This window comes from Hemiscyllium ocellatum, chromosome 12 (genome assembly GCF_020745735.1).
Source record: "Hemiscyllium ocellatum isolate sHemOce1 chromosome 12, sHemOce1.pat.X.cur, whole genome shotgun sequence".
NCBI lineage: Eukaryota > Metazoa > Chordata > Chondrichthyes > Orectolobiformes > Hemiscylliidae > Hemiscyllium > Hemiscyllium ocellatum.
In genome coordinates, this window is record NC_083412.1 from 75,889,257 (window position 1) to 75,911,521 (window position 22,265).

Sequence of the window (22,265 nt, forward strand, 5' to 3'; positions counted from 1 at the left end):
AGAAACAAAATCTTTGTTCATTAGAACGTGACTTTAATGTGGCACCTTGAATGTAAGAAAACATCATGAATTTGAAATAAAATTTGGCATTATTGGCAATGGTTCAATGGGTAGCACTCTTGCCTAGGAGTCATAGGACTGTGTAAGATACTCTTGATATCTGAGCGCATTACTTTAGACAGACACTGCAATGCAATGCTGAAGGAGTGCTGTACTGTCAGAGGTGTGGTCTTTAGCTCCATCACCTATCTTGGTTTGATGTGAAATACTCCATGGCATACTTTCAAAGAGTAGCATAGAATTCCCCCCCCCCCTTCCTCCAATGATTGTCTCTCAACCAAAAACAAAGAAGCAGATTATCTGGTTATTTTCACCCTGCTGTTTGTGAGATCTGTCTGATGTGAATTGGCAGCTAGGCTGTCTACACTACAATGACTGCACTTCACTGCTACGCCATTGTTTGTAAAATACTTTCAGACATTCTGCAGTACTGCGTAAATGCAAGTTCTTTATTTTGGAGGAGTAATGAAAAACCTGGCAAAAAAAATTGATTTTATGGAACTGTTAAGGGAAGGAAATTCCAGAGCATAGGACTGGCCTGGTGAAAGTCAAAAGTTAAGTGAGGAGCAGGGGAATAAACAAGACTAGAGCTAGAGGAAAATGAAATAATAGCTTGGTATAAATGAATATTTTCAAAAAGTTGAGATTATGGAGGATAAAGCCTTCATTATTTGAGACAAAGGAAGAGCCAGTAACAATGTGTGTTGTTGAGGGAAGAAAAGATAACTGAGTGACGTCTGATGATGGATATGATACAACTGCAGAGATTCAAATGACCTACACTTTCCAGAGGGTAGAAGATGAAAGGCTGGCTTGGAAAGCTTTGGATGGAATAGTTGGGCGGCATGGTGGCACAGTAGTTAGCACGGCTGCCTCATAGCGCCAGAGACCCGGGTTCAATTCCCGCCTGAGGCAACTGTCTGTGTGGAGTTTGCACATTCTCCCCGTGTCTGCGTGGGTTTCCTCCGGGTGCTCCGGTTTCCTCCCACAATCCAAAAATGTGCAGGTTAGGTGAATTGGCCATGCTAAATTGCCCATAGTGTTAGGTGAAGAGGTAAGTGTAGGGGAATGGGTCTGGGTGGGTTGCGCTTCGGCGGGTGGACTTGTTGGGCCGAAGGGCCTGTTTCCACACTGTAAGTAATCTAATCTTGAGTATGCAAGTGATATAGACATGGATGAGAGTTTCTTCAGCAGATTTTCTGAGAGTGAAACTGAGTGAGTTTTTTGATTCCAGCAATGATGTAACTTTGTCCTCATCAACTGAAGTTGAATAATTTTACGAGAGAATAAATTCGAAAAACATGTAGTATTCCATAACTAATAAGTGATTTTGAACTCTCTTTATGACTCAACCATCACTGACCTTGCCTCTATCATCATGTCACAAGTGGGAATGTTCATTAATGAAGTGTTCAGTGTTTAGCACCATTTACAATTCCTCAGATATCCAAGCATTCCATGCTCAAATGCAACAGATATGTGGGAATACCACCATCTGCAAGTTCTCCTCTAAGCAACTCACCATCCTGACTTGGAAATAGATCTTTGATTGCTATTTGGTCAAAATCGTGGAATGCCCTCTTTGAGCATTTTGGGTCAATCTACAATAGTGGACTGCAGCAGTTCAAGCAGAAAGCTCACTTCTTAAGGGCAACTACGCAAGGGCAATAAATGCTGCCCCGCCAGCGAAACTGACATTCCATAAGTGAATCAAAAAAAGGGCTCTATTTATATGTACATATCATTTGTTATTTTTATCACACCACATTAAATAATGGATCTAGGGAAACTTATTGTGTTCACATGAAAAGAGTTCACATAATAACGCTCCCAGGAACAAAGTTTATAAAATCACCCTGATAATATAATCTCACACTTTTTGTAGCTACTTTGACATAAGTTTCCTACTTTGTAATTTGTTTGAATAATCGCACGCGACATTCATAGGTCCTATTTTCAGCAAGGTCTTTATCCCTGTCTCTGGATTAGAGGTGTTGGAAAAGCACAGCAGTTCAGGCAGCACCCGAGGAGCCCTGTCATCAATTGCATTACATTAATAGAAACCATGTTTATGGCTTCAAAATTGAAAGTCAGTTATGAAAACACAAAGTCTGGAGGCGCATTTGCAGAGAAACAAATTGAGACAGTTTGGTAGGCTTCAGGATCACTGCAGCTTTGCTGCATCAAAATTCTAAAGCAATCCAATGATGAACACCAACTTATTGCTTTGTTTTAATTTTTTGTATTCATTAGTTCCAGCTAATGTTAGGGTTAACTGGCTCTAGATTTCTAAAGATCTCAAATAAGCATTTGTGTCCTTTTGCTCAGTGATGTCACGGATGTGCTGGATCATTGGACTGTATGAAATTAAGAACAAAACAGAACACAGTCACATGCTAGAAATTATCAATTTTCTCTCCTGTCGTTCAAAATCAATCTTGTCTGCTTTATTTTAATTCCCTGTTTGCAAAATGAGACTAGTGTGTACTGACCGTGTAATTTACATTATGGAAGAGCTGTGATCATAAACCTAATTTAGATTATTTAATAATCCTTTGCTTTGTAGTCATTAATGGAAGGGATGTTAGAAGTATAGAATGGAATGTTTCTGCATCATATACATTCAGAACAAGTATGGTATAGATTAGATACAGAATAACCTCACTGTATCCTGTTCAGAAATTGCATCTAGCTAACCCTCTGAACAGAATGCACCCCTCATCAGCTGTTTACTTTTCCTACAACATTATTCTTGTGGCCCCCCTGAGTTAAGTTGTCAGTAGGGGTCGATTTTTTTGAATGGTTCTTAACACTTTGGTATTGATGTGTAAAACATTCACCACCAAGGTTAATAATCTCCATATCAAGCTGCCAAGAAATTAGTACAGGTATGAGTTTCTGTTAGCTTGATTACAGAGTGCTTTACGTAGGTGCACATCCCCGTTACCTAACATGAAAAAAAAAGCTTTGCATCGGTTGACAACATTCAAGGCTCAGGGAAACACAATTGTACCCAAAAGATACTGCTGGGTGATAGCCAGCTAAACTGGAAGCTTACAAGTACAGATGACTCAAATCCATTTTTTTTCTTCATTCACAGGGTGAGTTCATCGCTAACTAAACCAGCATTTATTGCCCATCCCTAATTGCCCAAGAGGGCAGTTAAGAGTCACACATTGCTGTGGGTCTAGAGTCACCTGTAGAGAAGACCAGGCAAGGACACCAGATTCCTCCCCTCAAGGACATTATTGAACCAGCCAATTTCCCCTGCTCGTCCACCAATTTGACCTAATGAGGAATTGGCTTCTGACATTGCTGGAGTCTGAGATGTGGAAATATCTGCTCAAATCTGCTTTCCCTTCTGCGCCTTTGTCGTGATCGGTCAATCAAATTCCTAATTCTAACACAAAGGGTTGACTTTGTTCCAAGTTGCCATTGTCAAGGTTGATATCTTGGAGCCACTGGAATGCTGCAGAGAATCTGCTCATGTTTAGCCCTCTCCTCTATCCCCGGATGATAGTCTGTATCGTCAATAGACTGTGGTTAAGAGTGTGATGGAAGTCTTGCTAGATAGACAAATGTTGCCAAAGAGCACCTTGAGTTATAAGTAAAATACCTTCTTACCGCATTCCTGATCACAGTGAGGAGCCCATTCAATTGTAGTGACAGTGTTGGTAGATTTTCCTTGCCTCTGCAATTCCTCCATGATGGACAATAAGTTCTAGGTCCATAAACACATGCTTTCAAGTAAGGCCTTCCAACACCTGGTCTTTCTGCGTTAAGAGAAAAGAATCTGTTACCTGCAAACATCTTTCCCATGTCCAATACCAAGTTGCTGATAATTTCACATCATTTTACAATTGCTACTTATGGCATATTGCTAAATACAAAATAATTGCCAAATCTAACTAGAGAACAGTGGTTGCTGTTCAAAATCAGTACTTGTACTTGAAGAATATCATCCATATCATATCTGCTATGAAATGTCAGATAAATTTAAATCTTTATGATTTTTGTTTGATCTTTTGCAGAAGCTGTGGTAGACTGCTACAAGTTTGTGGATGTTAATGCTTTGGGACTAACTGTGGCAGCTCTTAGTAGTTATGATCCAAATGTAAGAGCTGCAGCCTATCACATCCTGAGTAATTACCAAATGCATCTGGAGGCTGCTCACTTTAAGGAAAAGCAGCAGGTAAGTGAAATGCATGGTGTACAATTTGCATTAGTCTCAGACCGATGCATGTCTTTCAGAGTTAAGTGGATCTTTCAAAATACATCCATCCAATACACTGGGAGTGTGTTATGTGCTTCTCATGTCTTGTAGTATCCATGATGTCTACAGACTTTCTCTACAGGAAAAGATCTGACATAGTAAATCGCCTTGATGTGGCTCTGACTGTCAGTACCGTAGACTAGCATGCAGTCAGAGTTGTGAACCTTCATTGTTACTCTGGGGCACACAGGCATATGCACAGACTGTACCAGTTAGCCTGTTTCATTGTTGTCTGCAGTTTCATTAAAGTTCTCAACACATCATGTCAGTCTTATCAATGATATTTTGTGATAAATTGACCTAGCATAAAACAGCAGGAACTGTACGCATGCTGATATTATAGTTTTATATATTTTTACTTACCTTTTTGTAAATTCAACTAAGCAAATATTTTATGTCTGTCTTCACAAAAGACATAACTTACATACTAGAAATAGAGAGTAACCAAGGAGCTGATGAGAATGAGGAACTTGAGCTTGAGATAATTACATATTGGGGAATAAAGATATTAGAGAAAGAAAAAGGACTAAAAGACAAATGATCTCACTAGACCCATAGGCCAAATAAATAAAAGCAAAATACTGCAGTTGCTGGAAATCTGAAATTAATATAGAAGGTGTTGAAAATACTGAGCAAGTCAGAAGAAATTGAATTGGACTCAAAGTGTTAACTCTCTTTCTGTCACCATAGTCATTGCCAGATCTGATTTTTTTTTCAGCACTTTCTGTTTTGTCTCTGATGGCTTACTTCTTAGGGTTCTAAAAGAGCTTCAGGGATGATGCAAGAAATGATTATGATTTTTCAAAATTTCCTCAAATCTACAATTGTCCCAGTGAATTAAACGTAATCAATTCTAACATTTAAAGAAAGGATCATGAGAGAAAGCAGGTATCTACAGGACATTTGCCTTGACATCTGTTGGGAAAATGATGGAATCTGAGGAAGTTTAACAATACACTCAGATTCATAGTATGATTAAACATGAGGTAAAATGATATAACAAAAGAGAAATCTTGATTAACAAAATAATACTTTGTTTTGAAAATGTAACTATTGGGGTAGAGAAAGGAAAATCAGTAGATGTAGTATACTTTGATTTTCAAAGACATCCAATAAGATTCCACTCAGAAGGTAATGGGCGAGATATGTGCTCATGGAATTTGAGGAGTATTGTATATAAAAAGAAATAGAGGATTGGTTAACATCTGTGGAGGGAGAGGCACAGTTAATATTTCAGAATTTGAGGAGAAATTTCTGTCAAAAGATTAGCAGTCTGGAATGTGAACTCTGTTTTACCACTGATGCTGCATAATCTACTGAGAAGTTTCAGCATTTCTGTTTTGGCTTCAGATTTCCAGGAGACAGTGTTTTGGTTTCATACTTAAAAGTGGAAATTAATTTAAAGATAGCAACATATGAATTGCTAAATGAGAAAAGATCAAGGTCCATCTTGTTAACCTTCTACCATCCTGAAAGTTGCATGGGGTGTAATAATGACAGATTTTTATTTTGTTATTCATTCATGGGATATGGTGTCACTGGCTGGGCCAGCATTTATTGCCCATCCCTAGTTGCCCTATGGTGTTAGTCTTCTTGATTTGCTGCAGCCCATTTTGTTTAGGTTAATCAACAGTGACGTTAGGGAGTGAGTTCCTGTTGTTCACTCTTCATAGCAACTCACCTCTGTTAATTAGTCTATAACAGAATCTAATTTGACACGAGGAAATTGCAGAAGTGAATAGCTTTGGGAAACCAGAGTTCAAAATCTCCCTACCTGCTGTTTTTAATTACTCCAACCAAAAATTTTATTTTCTGAAAGATATTTGATTTGCATTTGAGTTAATGAATGTTAACTGCTTTTGTGCCTTCCCCAGTGAGTCTGTTCCATTAACGCTCATTCATTGAAATTTTGCTTCCTCAGTTTTGAATTTACTGCCATCAGGTGCGGGCTTTGTTGTCTGTTCTGCTGTTCTGGACAAGTTGAACAAGCTTGTCATTAGCCTGCATTACCTTATCTCCTGTTAATAGCAATGATTTAACCTCTCAACCTTTTCCTCCCAGTAAGAACATATCCAATTGTAATACCCACTGCTTTTAATCCAATTCCTCCAGACCTTCAGTCTTTCTTGTTACTCTCTTTCGTCTGTTTTCACTAAGTATAATGTCTCCCTTGTGCTGCACAGATCAGAACTATACACATTGTTCTAAGTATGGTTGCATAACTGATTTATAGGAGCAGTATTATCTCTATGCTTCAGCCCACAAAGCTTTCATTTTCTGTGCACCTTAGTTTCTTTTCAGTTCAGTAATTAGATTCACTTTCAAGCATTCAACTAAGGACCTGTACCCAAGTTTTATTGTTCAAACTTATAATGTGTGCCTACATTTTTCTTTCTGCTGTGTAGCTGCTGTATCTATTGGATGTGGTAAAAAATGGGATCCGACAACCTAATATGATGTTCACCTTTTGCTTGGCACTTTATGTTGCCAAAGTTGCTCAACAGATGCTAAAACCAGGTTGGTGAGAAAAGCACTTTCAACTTTCTGGTGTCCCTTTCAGTTTTTGATATTATTTCTGTTTAAAGGCAAAGAATGTAGGATAACTGATCCATGTTGTTTCAAAGTAAAAGCACTTTCTGCTTTCAAATTGAGATAGAGTTTCAGAATGTATTTGATATTCGAGCATATAATGAGAAGATGTTGAGCACGATTGCTTTATGATTAGAGCACACAAATAGATAAGAAAGAGTAAATGATTAAGGAATAAATTAAACTATGTATTTTTACTGTAAAAAAAACTGAACAATTTACACTTAAATTTTTAATTTATCTTCACAGTATCTATGTTAGTGCTTTTAGCGTCTGCAAACATAATTATATGCAAGCAGAGAAACCACAAAAACCTGACTCTTAATGATCAACAGACTTTACCATGGCTGTTTAACTTAGCCCTGACATCAACATACACACATCATGGTTTCTGCACCGATCACCGAATGGAACCATGATGACAACCTGTATAAAAGCATGATTTGGAGGTGCCGGTGTTGGCCTGGGGTGTACAAAGTTAAAAATCACACAAAACCAGGTTATAATCCAACAGGTTTAATTGGAGGCACACTAGCTTTTGGAGTGACGCTCCTTCATCAGGTGATTGTGGAGGGCTCGATCGTAACATAGAATTTATAGCAAAAATTTACAGTGTGATGTAACTGAAATTATACACTGAAAAATTGATTGTCTGTTAAGCCTTTCATCTGTTAGAATACAGTGATAGTTTCACTTCTTTCATGTGTAAATCACAAAACCTTTTTTTAAAAGTTGCATTCTTGGGTTAACTGTTAACGATGGTGATAGCTAGACAACATGTTGAAGGTGTTGGGCCCCTGTGTTCTCTGTCTATGACCTGATGTTTAGATTGATTCTAATCTAAAAAGTGAGATAACAGAGTTTTACATAAATTCATGCAGTTTTTGGGCTCAGAGTTCTACATGAATGCATGCAGTGTTTGAGCAAAGTACAATGTAACTCTGCAAATACAAATTCACCCCACAAAATATATGTGTGCATATGGGTCTTTGTGTGTGTGTGTCTGTCTGTCTGGGGTGGAATTTGTGAGTGTGAGAAAGTGTGTGTGTGTGTGTAGTGAGTGCAGAGTGTCTTAAGTATGTGAGGGGGTGCATGTGTGAGTGTCTCTAAGGGTGTGTGTGGGTGTCTGAGTGTACCTGTGTCCGTGTGTATGTGAGAGTGTTTGTGTGTAGGAATATCTGTGTGTGTGTGTGGTGCAATGGTGATCACCTGTAATGTGACATGAACCCACGGTCCCGGTTGAGGCCCTCCCTATGGGTAACCGAACTTAGCTATCAGCCTCTGCTCTACCACTTTTCCCTGCTGCCTGTCCCGAAGTCCACCTTGGAGGATGGTCACCCGAAGGTCCGAGGCTGAATGTCCTGGACCACTGAAGTGTTCCCCAACTGGGAGGGAACCCTCCTGTCTGTTGATTGTTGTGCGGTGCCCATTCATCCGTTGTCATAGCCTTTGCTCAGTTTCCCCAATGTACCATGCCTCCAGGCATCCTTGCCTGCAACGTATAAGATAGACAGCATTGGCTGAGTCACATGAGTACCTGCCATGTACAAGGTGGGAGGTATTCCCACGCATAATAGTGGTATCTATGTCCCCCTTTGCTACCCTTCTCCCCTGTTTTCCATTTTCCCTCTGCTTCACCCAATTCCCACATCCCCCACATATTTTGTCACATAGCACTGGCTTCAGCTTTGGTCATTCACAGCTCCTAATCTCCCTATAATCTCTCTATGCACTGTCATTATTACCACTTTATTGCTACCTTTGCTTCTGGATCCATGACTCACCTTCTCTCAGCCTAGTATAAATACCTCCCAATTTCTTCCTTTTTTTAGCTTTGACAAAGGGTCAGTTAGACTCGAAACATCAGCTCTTTTCTCTCCTTACAGATGCTGCCAGACCTGCTGAGATTTTCCAGCATTTTCTCTTGATGACAACCTGTGTTTTGTTCATGAGGCTATCTCTTTAAAGGGAATCCAATAGGGAAATGAATGGCTGCAGGAAACCTTGATCTTGAAGGCTTGTAATGGCAAACAAAGCAAAGTGCAGGAGTGCTACAACCTAATTCTCATGATTGTCCCTTTGAGATTGTGCAAGTGATGATGAGGATGTGAAAGGACATGCTGTTTTCTAAGGATACTCAGAAAACTGGCATGGATAGAGTTTGTGGAGCTATCTACAGCAGGAATGTGGTGTCCACAACTGGCATAGAGTATTAGGATGACTTAGTGAGGTTATGAAAGATGAGTGTCATTGCCTGAATTTATGAATAGCGTTCTGCTGATCAACACACCTTGCAATTCTATGCATTCACTTCTGTCCAGTTACCGCCTCCAATCTCCATCGCAATTCCCAATGTACATGCTCTTCCTCATCCCATTGCCACCTCTCATTCATCTTCCTCAAAAATTGTCATATATCCTCAATACGCAATCCACTTCTCATAGTCAAATCTTGCTGTTTTTTTAATTGGAAGAGAAGAGAATACATTACTCCAGAGGAAGGCAGAAAATGGGGTGGATACATTACTCCAGAGGAAGTCAGAAAATGGGGTGGATGGATCAACACCTGTAACCCATCTTGACAACATTTGCCCTGGAGATCAATAGGGTGGCACTGATGTTATGCATCGGCAGTAGAAAGGTGGATGTGACCCAGAACCCTGATGGTAGCATTAGATATTGCATTGCAAATTAGCATTTAATGGTCATCTGATCCACATTGAGTTAATGTTATGAATAACTAAAATGCCATGATTTGGTTAAATACAAAGTTTAAACCTTTTCTCTTCCACTAGGTACTTGGTAGCAAAGAACTTAAGTATTGGTGAAAAAGATACATGCTGTTCAAAGCCATTCATCTTGCACACATCCGCAACTGAAAGATGGCAATAAATAGTGCATCCCTTAGGCTGTTGCGGACATATAGAGTGCTGACCATGCTCAGCCAGACTGTGTTTGCAAAACTCAGGGCATAGAATCCAACATTAGAGGCCATTCCATGATTCAGCAGGACTTACTGGACCATCCTGATTGTGCTGGGAATTACGTTAGCTACCAATTTAAGATTATCAATCATGCTGACAATGATTTCATATTTTCTTGCTAGAAACTACATGTCCTCATCCTCTGTAGCCAAAAAGTGTTTGTCCAGACTTTGCAGCTTCTTAGCTAAACTAAAGCTTGTTTGGATTATCTTCTTGTGCATTTTGATAGCATGCTTTGACCAATCAATCGATTTGCATTTTTGAAATTTAAATGGAGACTTTGGAATCACAATTTCCGGGTGTATCCTTCATGCCAGTGCCTGAACCAGTCAAAAGTCCATTTGTCAACCAAATGGATTCTCTGATTCTCATGCAATGTTCTTTGAGATTTGACATTCTTTTGTCTGTTCTGATGAGTATAAGGCAAAAAGCTTATATATTTAGCTCAGTTTGCAAGGCAGAGTGTTACCAGCATTGTAGGCTTAACTCACACACCAGCTGAGGTTATCATGAGTGACTCTCCTTCTCAACCTTTCTCCTCACCTGAAGCATAGCGATCCTCATCTAAAACCACCACCATGTTTCTCTGTAATGACTATGATGACTCTACCTTTTACCCCAGATTCCACCCCTAAATATGTTCAGCACAGTTATCTCATCTGTCAAAGCAGGGGAACGATTAGCATAATTCCATTAGCTGAAGCCACAACCACAGAAATTATAAGAGTAATAGGAAACAGATGGAAAAGACATTAGCTGCACAATGGGATTCACTTGGTTGGGTGTAGCCATCTTTTTGGAATTATATTAATGTTTGTTTTGATGAGCGAAACACTTTATTTGAGCTGCTTGATGTCTTGACCTCCACTTTGTTGCATCTGCCATTTAGGTCAGTGGCCTTTAAGTGAATGGTATGGTGAGGTTTTATGAAGAGGAGGGGATTTGACTGACAGCAGTTTGCTGACCGTTGGAATGAATTGTGTTGTGTGAGGTCCCAAGTTTTATGCTGGCACTGTCAGAGGCCTCACATCTAGATTAGATGAGGCTTTTACAGGCTTCTCTAGCAGCTAGGTTACATGCTGAATAATATTTCACATCAGAGGAACTATTAAAAGATCATCAAATACTAAATTTGTTTTCGATCTTATGAACAATTAGGATCGTGGTGACAATCTGATTTAAGGAAACAGAATCAGAAATCTCATTGTCAGTGGCTGAAAGAGATGTCATGTGATTTGAAGACCATTTTTCCTGAAATATGGTTGGCAGATATTGGAACAAAGCCCATTGCCTGAAGGAAACCGATTTGTTTTCATTCACAATGTAATAACACATTCGATAGTGTATTTACTTTGTTGTCTACAGTGATTAAATTCAGTAGAACATAAGGCTGTATTCACTCAGACAGGTCAGTCTCTGGTGAGGTCACCATGTACTTTAATGTATAATATATATTTCTCTACTCCAGAAAGCTGGTTAGTGAAGAATACAACTGGAGCGAATCTTTGCACAATTTTATATTTATTTAGTGTTATACACTGCAACATTGACCTCCTAAACCAACAGCTACAATTTTTAGTGTGTGTTTATTTATAGGAGCTTAAGTGATTGCTGTTAATGTCATTAGCCTGCACACCATTAAACACAATTAATTTTCAAATCATGTCGATGGCAATACTTATTGTTCCATTGCCTACTGGTAAAAGATTTTAGAAGATCATGGGGCAATAAAATACAGACCAAACTCCATCCATCAGCAGATCATGTATCATTTATACTGTCAAAACACTCATTTTTTTACCCTTCTACTGGAAATAAATTCCCACAGATACCTCAAGCAATTTCCTGGCCTTGAAGATAATGAAATAATAGTGTAGGTGAATAATCAAGCATCAACATTGTTTGAATATTATGAATTCTTATGTGACCTTTCTGTGCTTTCAATGAGGTGGAGGCCATTCCTTGTCAGCCTGATTGATAATCTTAAATTGGTAGCTAACGTAATTCCCAGCACAACCAGGATGGTTCAGTAAGTCCTGCTGAATCATGGAATGGCCTTTAATGTGAGGCCTCCTTTTTTTTATGTCTGTACGTACATTTCATCTCAACAGCATCTATATTCAAGCTACCTTCTTCCATTCAATTATAATATTATATAACAAATGTCAGTCATTTGTGCAAATATGTACTTTGACATGCATTTATATTATAGCAAGATTCTATCACCAAGGAGTATACCCAGTAACTATACCCAGTAAACACGTTGTCCCAAATTTCTTCCACTTTAGACAGGGGTATTTATAGTCAATAAGTTTATTTGAACCACTCCAATTCAAACTTGTGTTAACTAATTCTGCGGTGGCAATATAAGTTTAAGGAATCTGCTAGCATCATAGAATCATACAGCACAGGAGGATGTCACTCACACCATTGTACTTGTGTAATATACCTTTGTATCTTTGAGGGACTTGTTCAATTTAGTCCCTCTCCCCACTCTTTCCCCATAGACCCCACTTCAGATATTTATCAATTCCCTTTTCAAAATTGTTATCAAATCTGGTTCCACCATTCTTATCAAACGATATGTTCCAGACCCTGATAATTTATTGCTCCGGAAAAATAAATTCTCCTGTCCACCCATTTCTTTTGTTAATTCTCTCTATATTGTGTTCTCTGATTACTAGTCTTCCTTATATTGAACCAGTTTCTAACTCTGCACCCTATCAAAACCTGGCAAAAGCTTTGCACAGCTATCGGAATGATGTTGTGAAACTTGAACGGGTTCAGAAAAGATTTACAAAGATGTGGCTAGGTTTAGAGGATTTGAGCTATAGGGAGAGGTTGAATAGACTCGGGCTGCTTTCACTGGACATCGGAGGCCAAGGGGTAACCTTATAGAGGTTTATAAAATCAGGAGGGGCCTGGATAGGATAAATAGACAAAGTCTCTTCCCTGGGGTTGGCGAGTCCAGAACTAGAGCACATAGGTTTAGGATGAGAAGGGAAAAGACACAGAGGAGACCTAAGGGGCAACATTTTCACAGAGGGTGGTGCATGTATGGAATAAGCTGCCAGAGGAAGTGGTGGAGGCTTGTACAACTGCAACATTTAAAAGGCATTTGGATGGGTATGTGAATAGGAAGGGTTGAGAGGGATATGGGCAGGGTGCTGGCAGGTAGAACTAGGTTGGGTTGGGATATCTGGTCAGCATGGACAAGTTGGACCGAACGTGGACAAGTTCCGTGCTGTACATCTCTATGACTCTGAGTTGTACCAAATGTTGCCTTAACCCTCTGCTTGTAATGAAAATCACAGCTTTGCTAATCTATCCATGTAACTGACGTCCCTCATCCTTGATGTCACTTTAATAAACAGTATCTGTAAATTATCTATGACTTTCAGTCACCTATGATTCTGTTTTATTTGTTTGTTACCGAATACCATTTTATATGAAGTGGCTTGTTGATAATTTAATCAAAGTTTAAATTTTGACTCCTCTATATGGTGGTTACCATGTACCTCTAATGATTTAGAGAATTAATTTTATGATCTTGATAATTGAAAATCTGCTAAGTTCCAGACACAGAAATAAGATCATTATTGTTTACAGAAGTCTTTAGTTAAGTGGAATATATTATGGCAATTAGGATAAGTGGAAACATCAACAATTAATGGTTGAGATATGTTCATTGAAGCAAACCAAGATTTATGGCTCCAGATAAAGGTCCATCAGACTATGTGAGAACTGGAACAAATCACAGCAATGATATTGTGGCATACATCTGTTGCTAAATATTGTACAATAAAAACAAAGTCAAGTAAAATCTTCCCTTCATTCCATCCTGATTATCTAAAAGAACCAGCATCTGAAGTTAGAGGATCTTTGGGTCTTTTATATAACAGTGGATTAAACCTCTTTTAAAAATTCTGGGTTCTCAAGCAAACACATCACATAGGAGGTATGGTTCATAAGTTTGCAGATGACACCAAAATTGGTGGTATGGTGGATAGCAAAGAAAGTTACCTCAGAATAAAACAGGACCCTGATCCAGTGAGCTGAGGAGTGGCAGATGGAGTTTAATCTAGACAAATGTGAGGTGCTACATTTTGGTAGGGCCAATCAGGGCAGGACTTGGACACTTAATGATAAGGTCTAGGGAGTGTTGTTGAACAAAGAGCCCTTTGTTCATAGTTCTTGAAAGTGGAGGCACAGGTAAATGGGATAGTGAAGAAAATATTTGAGATGTTTGGCTTTATTGGTCAGTGCATTAAGTGTAGTGTAGGAGTTGAGAGATCACGTTGGGGCTGTATGAGACATTGATTAGGTCACTTTTGGAATACTGCATGCAATTCTGGTCTCTGTGCTATAATAAAGATTAGATTACCTACAGTGTGGAAACAGGCCCTTTGGCCCAACAAGTCCACACTGACCCTCTGAAGAGTATCCCACCCAGACCCACTTCCCTCTGACTAATGCACCTAACACTATGGGCAATTTAGCATGGCCAATTCACCTGACCTGCACATCTTTGGACTGTGGGAGGAAACCAGAGCACCCAGAGAAAACCCACGCAGAAAACATGCAAACTCCACACAGACAGTCGCCCAAGGCTGGAATTGAACCTAGGACCCTGGTGCTGTAAGGCAGCAGTGCTAACCACTGAGCCACCGTGCTGCCCATGTTGTGAAACTTTAAAGGGTTCAGAAAAGATTTAGAAGGATGTTGCCAGCGCTGGAGGGTTTGAGCTATTGGGAGAGGCTGAATAGGCTGGGGCTACTTTTCCTGGCATGTTGTAGGCTGCTGGGTGACACTATAGAACTTTATAAAATCATGAGGAGCATGGATAGGATGATTAGTCAAGGCCTTTTGCTCAGGGTAGGGGAGTCCAAAACTAGAGGGCATGGATTTAAAGTAAGATAGGAAAGGTTTGAAAGGGATCTAAGGGGCAGCCTATTCAGAGGGTGGTGCACGTATGGAATGAAGTGTAAGAGGAAGTGATAGACGCTGATACAATTATAACATTTAAAAGGCATCTGGATGGAATATGAATATGAAGGGTTTGATGGATGTGGACCAAATGCTGGAAAACTTGGCTAGATTTATTGAGAGTGTCTGGTCAGCATGGACAAGTTGGACCCAACGGGTCTGTTTCCATTCTATACATCTCTATGACGCTATCAGATTTGTAATGTTAACTTTGTTTCTTTCTCCACAGATACTGCCAGGACTGCTGCATTTCTCCAGCACTTTCTGTTTTGATTTCCTATTGCCAGCATCTGTTATACTTTGCTTTGATTTTATAAATCCATATTTAAAACATAACTTTCTAACCAGATGAAATTTAAAATGATGTATATGATACAATGAATATCATAATAAACATCAGACATTTGAGCAAATATGTACTTTGACTTAGTTAAAAATCACACATTACCAGGTTATAGTCCAACAGGTTTATTTGGAGGCGTTAACTTTCGAAGCGCTGCTTCCTCATCAGGTGGTTATGGAGTAGAATTATAAAACACAGAATTTATAGCAACAGGATTGCAGTGTCATAGAATGTAATGTTAAACAAATTTACCTTAAGTCTTTCATCTTTTAGAATGACTGTGTTAGTTTCGGTTCCTTCATATGTAAATCCCAGAACATTTTTAAAGTTACATTCTCAAGATAGCTTTGAACAATAGGTGCCATCTCAGCTCAGATAATGCATTGAAGGTGTGAAGTTAAAGTTGGGTCAGACAGATTCTACTTCTATATTTCTATTTCTTTAGAACTAGAATCAGTCTGACCTAACTATCAACAAACACGTCGAGTTAGACCCCCATCTACCACCCTCTGAGAAAAAGAACAGGAAGTGGCATCACCACAGGGAAGATATCGTCACAGGAAATGACATCAACAACCCAAAGAAACTCAAACATATAAATAGAATTATCAATAGTGCTTCACCCGGAGGCCCACTGAATATGTTACCTAGTAGAGTGATGAAACATCTGGAAATGAACTTCCAGCTCAGTGAGCAAACCTACATCCAAACCTGTTGGACTATAACCTGGTGTTGTGTGATTTTTAACTTTGTCCACTGCAGTCCAACACCAGCACCTCCAAATTAGTATTTTGGAATGCATTTGGAGTTATAGCAAGATACTATCACCAGGGAGTATATCCAGTAAATAACTGGAAAGAGCTTTCCCAGGCCTTGAATAATGTGGGCAATGGTGGGTCAGCTGGAAGAATCTGGCAAGAATGGAAAAATTAGATTTTTAATGTCAAACAAAAATGCAGTTTTCCGTCCAAGGCTTTGAATGGGTTATTGACCAAAGACTGATGAGTTTGTCATTGAAAAGCAAAACTTAAATCTGTGATCAAATATTATTGTTACGATTCTCCTGCTCTTTGGATGCTGCCTGACCTGCTGCGCCTTTCCAGCAACACATCTTCAGCTATTATTATAAATACTCAGTTATGTTTAAAAACTAATCTCAAAATATTAAGTATGCATTTTTTTGTTAAAATTAATTTGTCAAATTTGTTTTTCCTTCATACTTGTAGAGGAACACATGTATATGAAGATTAATCATTTCCTATTGGCACATCAATATTTGGACTTGAAAAAAGTGCCTGGGTTTTTCAAGCTTTTTTACAGCTTTGATATGGAGGTAAAATTGTTTCCCTTTTTTAATACAGTCTCCCGTTTACTCGGTGATAAAAGATCTATATAGATACATATGACAATAATCAGAAAAAATAATTTTTTTCAGTGATTAAAGGCATCGTGTGCTTTAGTACTCAGGTTTACGCATTGAGTTAGCCTGTCTTAGTTGTGTGTGTGTGTGTCCTAGTTTAAAAAAAGAAATATCTTGCACAGTGTTCTAATTTCTGCTCACAATGCATCTGGAATTACACTGTAGATATGGCCTTTGGGATGTAAAGAAGATTGAGCTCAACAGGGACAGAATTCATCTGGTAAAATTCATTATCTAGGTTTTCACATATATATCTTGACTTAAATAATTTCCCAAGAAACCTGCTGTGACAAACACTTCCATTAAAGTAAATGGGACCTGAAGGGGAGGATTTAATTATATTTCTTTAATAATTAAATATTGACCAAATCTTATTACAGATGGCTCCAGTTTCAGGATGGGAATCCACTGAGGTAGTTAGCACAACGACAGGTGAAATAAGCTGAATATTCCATCTTCTATACCATGGTGAAAAGAGCATCCCGATTCTAATTTTTTTTCATATGTCATCTTTCATTTTCTTTTTCAGCACAAGACTGAACGTGACTGGATTTTGGAACTCCTTATAAATGGTTTAAAGGACAAGCACTGCTATGAGCTTTGTGACCGTCAGAAAATCATCCATGTTCTCCTAGCCTTTTTTAACAGCCCATTGTGTGATGAGACAGCAGAGGTAGGCTGCAGTTTCTGTTCTGAAACCAAGGCTAAAGTAGCATTAAAATCAACTCTGCAGAAGGGGTAAAACTTTAGCACAGAGTAGGTCATTGAATATTATTTTGCTTATAAATGTTTTTTAGTTTAGAAACATTTTACTATTTTCTATTTTATTTAAAGGAACAGATCATCCAGATACTGATACATGCTGCCCACATCACAAAAGCAGCATATCAGCTGATTAGAGACCACAATTTACTGACATGGATATTGCATGTCTTACAAAGAAGGTATGTTCACATCTGTATAGTATCGACAATTAGCTTTCTTTCAAGTTAATTGTGAAGATATTTACCATCTATTTCAATGAAGTAATTTGCCATCCATTTAAATGAAGTCATTTATTACCAAGCTGTAAAATGCTTTTTTAAAAACTAATTGTATATTTTGTACGGGCTTGCTCTGTGATGTTTGTTCCAATTTTATACTTATTATTTGTGAGGGAAAGTGAACCTATTACTCAGGCGTACATCAAACATAATTATGTTGCACTGCAACAAAGGCACAAAACATTTCTGAAATATACTTTTGGGCCTTTTAAAGTGTTTTGAAAGAAAGTATACATATATCCTGTGATATCTTGCACATTCATCATTTTATGTTGCTTTTTATACCGTTTAGAAAGAATTATCTAAATTTGTCAAGAATACATTATAGATAATTATCTGTTGAGTGTACTTAGAACTGATTTGTATCTTTTCCAGGGTTTTAGAGAACAAATTGGTGTCTAATTTAATTTCGCTGCTACACACATTGTGGTTCACTAATCTGGGAAACAAAGAAAAGACTCAGAAGTTTCTGCCACTTTTGCTCGTACATGATTTTCTATATGTTATGACTGTTCAAATACAACACATTTGGTAAGAAATGTACATTACTTAATGAAATTCTGTAGGGAGTTTATTTTTACTGATGTAATGTGTGCATCCACTCAGTATCTTGAATGTCTGAACTCTTCAAAACACTTCTGTGACACAAACAAGCATGAACTGAATGAACAGTTTATGAACATATTGAATGAGGCTGGATTTAATTCAGCACATCAGAGGAATTTCCCTGTTCTTTGAATAATGTCATAGGATCATCTGAATGGAAACTTCGTCTAACCTCAGATCTGAAGTATGCGATCTTCAACAGTATTAAATGCTTACAGTACTACATATAAGTCCATGTTATTTGCTGAAGCTGCCCTATGATTCTCCTCCATAGTGCAGAATAAATCCAGTTGAGCCATGCTGACATGTGAATTATATGTTCAAGGATGGCATTGTGGGCTGTGTTTATTTAGAGCACTGGTTCGTGTCCATAGTGTTGTATTCTAGCAAGTCTAGCCAGTGACATCATGATCAGACACCATAAGAACCTCACAAAAAGGTTGGAAAATCTGAAGGGAATTGTTTCATCTCTATTTGATATCATTTTTAAATTGAGACAATGTTATGATTAAAATAATTCCCTCAAATTATTTCTTTTATTTTCGCAGGATAAATATTGACACCAAAACATTTGCAGAATTTTTACAGATATTAAGTTCAGTTTTGCATCATCGTTCTGGTGCCTTCAATAGCTACAAAGAAATGGGCTGGATTACCATAAATGAAAGAGCTCTGTCTCACAACGAGGCTTTGTTATTGTTATATAAGTGGAGTATTGTGGGGAGGGAGTCCCATTTACAAGAGGACTTGCAAACTTTGGCTCATAAATATGAAGTTAAGGAATTATTACGTAAGTCTTCTATATTAGCTTTGTTTTCAACCAATCGATTTTAATATTGAAATATTAATAGTCATTGAACTAACAGCTTTGAATACATTGCGTTTTGAGGTCTCCGTCAAGATCGGGTTTAGAAGTTTGCTGCTTATCAAGAGGGCAGGCATTCTATTTAAATGTAAAAAGCTCTATGTGTTAAAGCTTCCTTATTAGTACAGGTTGTTCTGTTATAATGCACGTATCATCAATGCAAATTTACTGTAAAGCGATTGACGCACTGGGGACACAGTTTCTAAAGCGTGAACTTCTAAAAACGTGTTAGCTGTAACATGACCGCAATGCCAAAACTTTAAGCACTGTTTCTAAAGCATGATTTTTATATAACGTGAGGTTGCACAAGAACACAATCATCACATCATAGAAAAACTGACTGTAAAGGTGTGTATTTGATGCTGAAAATACTCCACTGGCCAGGCAGTATTTAGGGAGAGTAAAACAGTGTTGATCAGTTGAAGTTTACCAACGTCGTAAATAACTGGGAGATGGGGCCATTACCACGTGTCAAGTCTGCTCATTGCAGTAGCACAATTACCAGACCACTTCCATCGATCACAGACCTTTTAAGAAAAGCAAGCCTGTACCTGAAGAGGGAGTTACAGACAGTGTGGCCACAGCACAGGAAACTGGCAGCTCTTATTATGGGGTCAATAGGAGAAATGCTGAGGGCCAAATGACAGGGAAGCAATGGAGCTGCCATCTCTAAGGGAGAGAGGAATACTGTAATAGGGTCATTGAGATGTACATCCCAACTCGTCCATGCTGACCAGATATCCCAACCTAATCTAGTCCCACCTGCCAGCACCCGGCCCATATCCCTCCAAACCCTTACTATTCATACACCCTCCAAATGCCTTTTAAATGTTGCAAATGTACTAGCCTCCACCACTTCCTCTGGCAGCTCATTCCACACTTACCACCCTCCATGTGGAAAGGTTGCCCCTTAGGTCTCTTTTATATCTTTCCCCTCCCATCCTAAACCTTTGCCCTCTAGTTCTGGACTCCCCAACCCCAGGGAAAGACTCATGATTTTATAAATCTCTATAATGTTACCCCTCAGCCTCCAATGCTCCATTGTCAGTTTCACAACTGTCAAGAGAAAATCTCCCCCAGAACTCCTTGAGCTCCAAAGCAGCTTCAGCCTCCCTCAGTGCAGCCATCTCTTGGTTGCTGGGATACAGACACACAGATCCCTGGGGGCCAGTGCAGTGCCTGCAAAATTGCTGCAGGAACGGGCACCAATTAACTCCTTAATGATCTTGACTGGACTCCCTTCACTGTCAGATCAATTGCTGTCCCCAAAATATGCCCATCTCTGGCAAAAACACACAAAACAGATCAGTGCATGTCAGATGCTGGGCCAGTGATATTTTAGCCAATCCGTCCCCACTGCCTGAATCCCACTGCCCCAGTCCAAACCACCAAAGCTGCCCCCACGGGTCTGGGGAATTTAGTCCCCATTTATGAGTTCAATGATCCTTCATTGGTTCTGATGGAAAGTCATTGAACCCAAGTGTTTAGTCTTTTCCTCCACAAACCTACGTGATGTTTGTTGCATATAATTCCTTGCTCTGCTCCAATTAGTGGAAGAGTCAAATGCAATTTAAAAAGTTCCTAAATTAGCTGGAATGAGTTAATTTAAATAGGTTACTTAGATTATTTGTAAAGCATAGATTTGTAGGTTGATCTACTGACAGCTCATCTGTTGACTCAGCTGCTGATATTTAAAGAAGTAGACCAGGAGAAGACATAAAAATCTTTTGTCCTTAATGAAAGAACAAACAATTTTTATCTTGTCTTGCTTAAATTTTGCAAGATTTTATCATTCCAAAGGTTATAACAGGATGGTAATTTTTCTTTGGCACACAAACAATAGTGACCATGTTGTAACTATGACAGCTGGAGTCAATGTTTTGCGAAATGATATATTGCTAAAGGAAATTTCTTCTCATATTATTATTTACTTTCAGTTTTTTTTTGATTTCTGTTTTATTATAGCTGCTTGTGTGGTCGCAGTGAGCATTTTTATGTAAATAGTTTTTTTTATAATGAGTTATAGCATATTGTATATGAACACAAAATCAAGTTTTATGAGAGCAACTTTTTACGTCACAAGTCATGGGGTCAAACTTTACACGGGTAGTTGTTTTGTGGGGTTGATGTGCGTGCTTAATTTGGCCATGTGGAAGAGACAAGGTGAACCCTAGTGGCTAGGAAGCTGAGGAATTGCAAAATTGTTTAGATCATTTTTAACCCGTGATAAGATGTATGTGAAATCTGTTAAATAAACTTTTCAATCTAATTTCTCAGCTCAAGAAAAGCCTAGCCTGTACTTGCATTTTATAAAAATAGCATCCAATTGGAACAGTTTTGAATCATACATCACTCCGTTCAGCTTCTACTCTTGCACTCTGCAAAGTGCCAGACAGTATTCTCACCCATTTTGGAAGAAAATATATCGATATTTATAATCTCAGTTTTAACCCATCATTGTGATTGCCACTTTGAAACTTTGATGACAGTTAGGATTTATTTCTTACTCTCATTCTTGTTATTGTGAAATATTTGTTTGGTTTTACTGTTCCTTTCTAATTGTAATTCAACCCCACTTATCCTTCTATTCTGATTTATTGGGGGTTTTGATCCCCAGGGTTGACCTCTACATGAGAAAACTGAAAAATTACATTTTCCAATAAAAATCCTGGGATTTGCTCTTGTAGGAGGTTTATCACTAGTCTACCAGAAACTATTTTTTCTAACTATGGTATAACTTAAACACACATCAGATATAGATAGTTATAAAAAATATCTGGCAAATAGTACCAACATTACTTATTTAGTGTTACTATCATATGCAAGTAGTTTTTGGCCAGAATTTGCCTCTGGGAGGCGATGACCTAGTGGAATAATCACTAAACTATTAATCTAGAAACTCGGACAATATTCTGGGGATCCAAACATGTGGTTTGTCAGCAGAACAACTGATCGAGCTGGTCGGGTCCTAAAGGACACAGCTACTAGTCTGTGTCTGCGGCAGATGATGAAGAAACTAACAAGAAGGAAAAACATACTTGAGCTTATCATTACCGGTCTGCTGCCTGCAGATGCATCTGTCTGTGGCAGCATCAGT

General features: G+C 38.6%; 1 protein-coding gene across 3 annotated transcripts in view; it reads left to right on the top strand.

Moving 5' to 3' along the window:
* urb1 (URB1 ribosome biogenesis homolog) overlaps positions 1-22,265 on the top strand; it is a 121,438-nt gene that overhangs the window by 89,169 nt on the left and 10,004 nt on the right. For all 3 annotated transcript variants that reach the window (XM_060833717.1, XM_060833718.1, XM_060833719.1), the window contains 7 exons: positions 4,092-4,252; positions 6,739-6,850; positions 16,461-16,567; positions 17,184-17,327; positions 17,489-17,598; positions 18,073-18,228; positions 18,852-19,093. In XM_060833717.1, the coding sequence (XP_060689700.1) occupies positions 4,092-4,252; positions 6,739-6,850; positions 16,461-16,567; positions 17,184-17,327; positions 17,489-17,598; positions 18,073-18,228; positions 18,852-19,093 (1,032 nt within the window). The remainder of the gene's footprint in view (positions 1-4,091; positions 4,253-6,738; positions 6,851-16,460; positions 16,568-17,183; positions 17,328-17,488; positions 17,599-18,072; positions 18,229-18,851; positions 19,094-22,265) is intronic.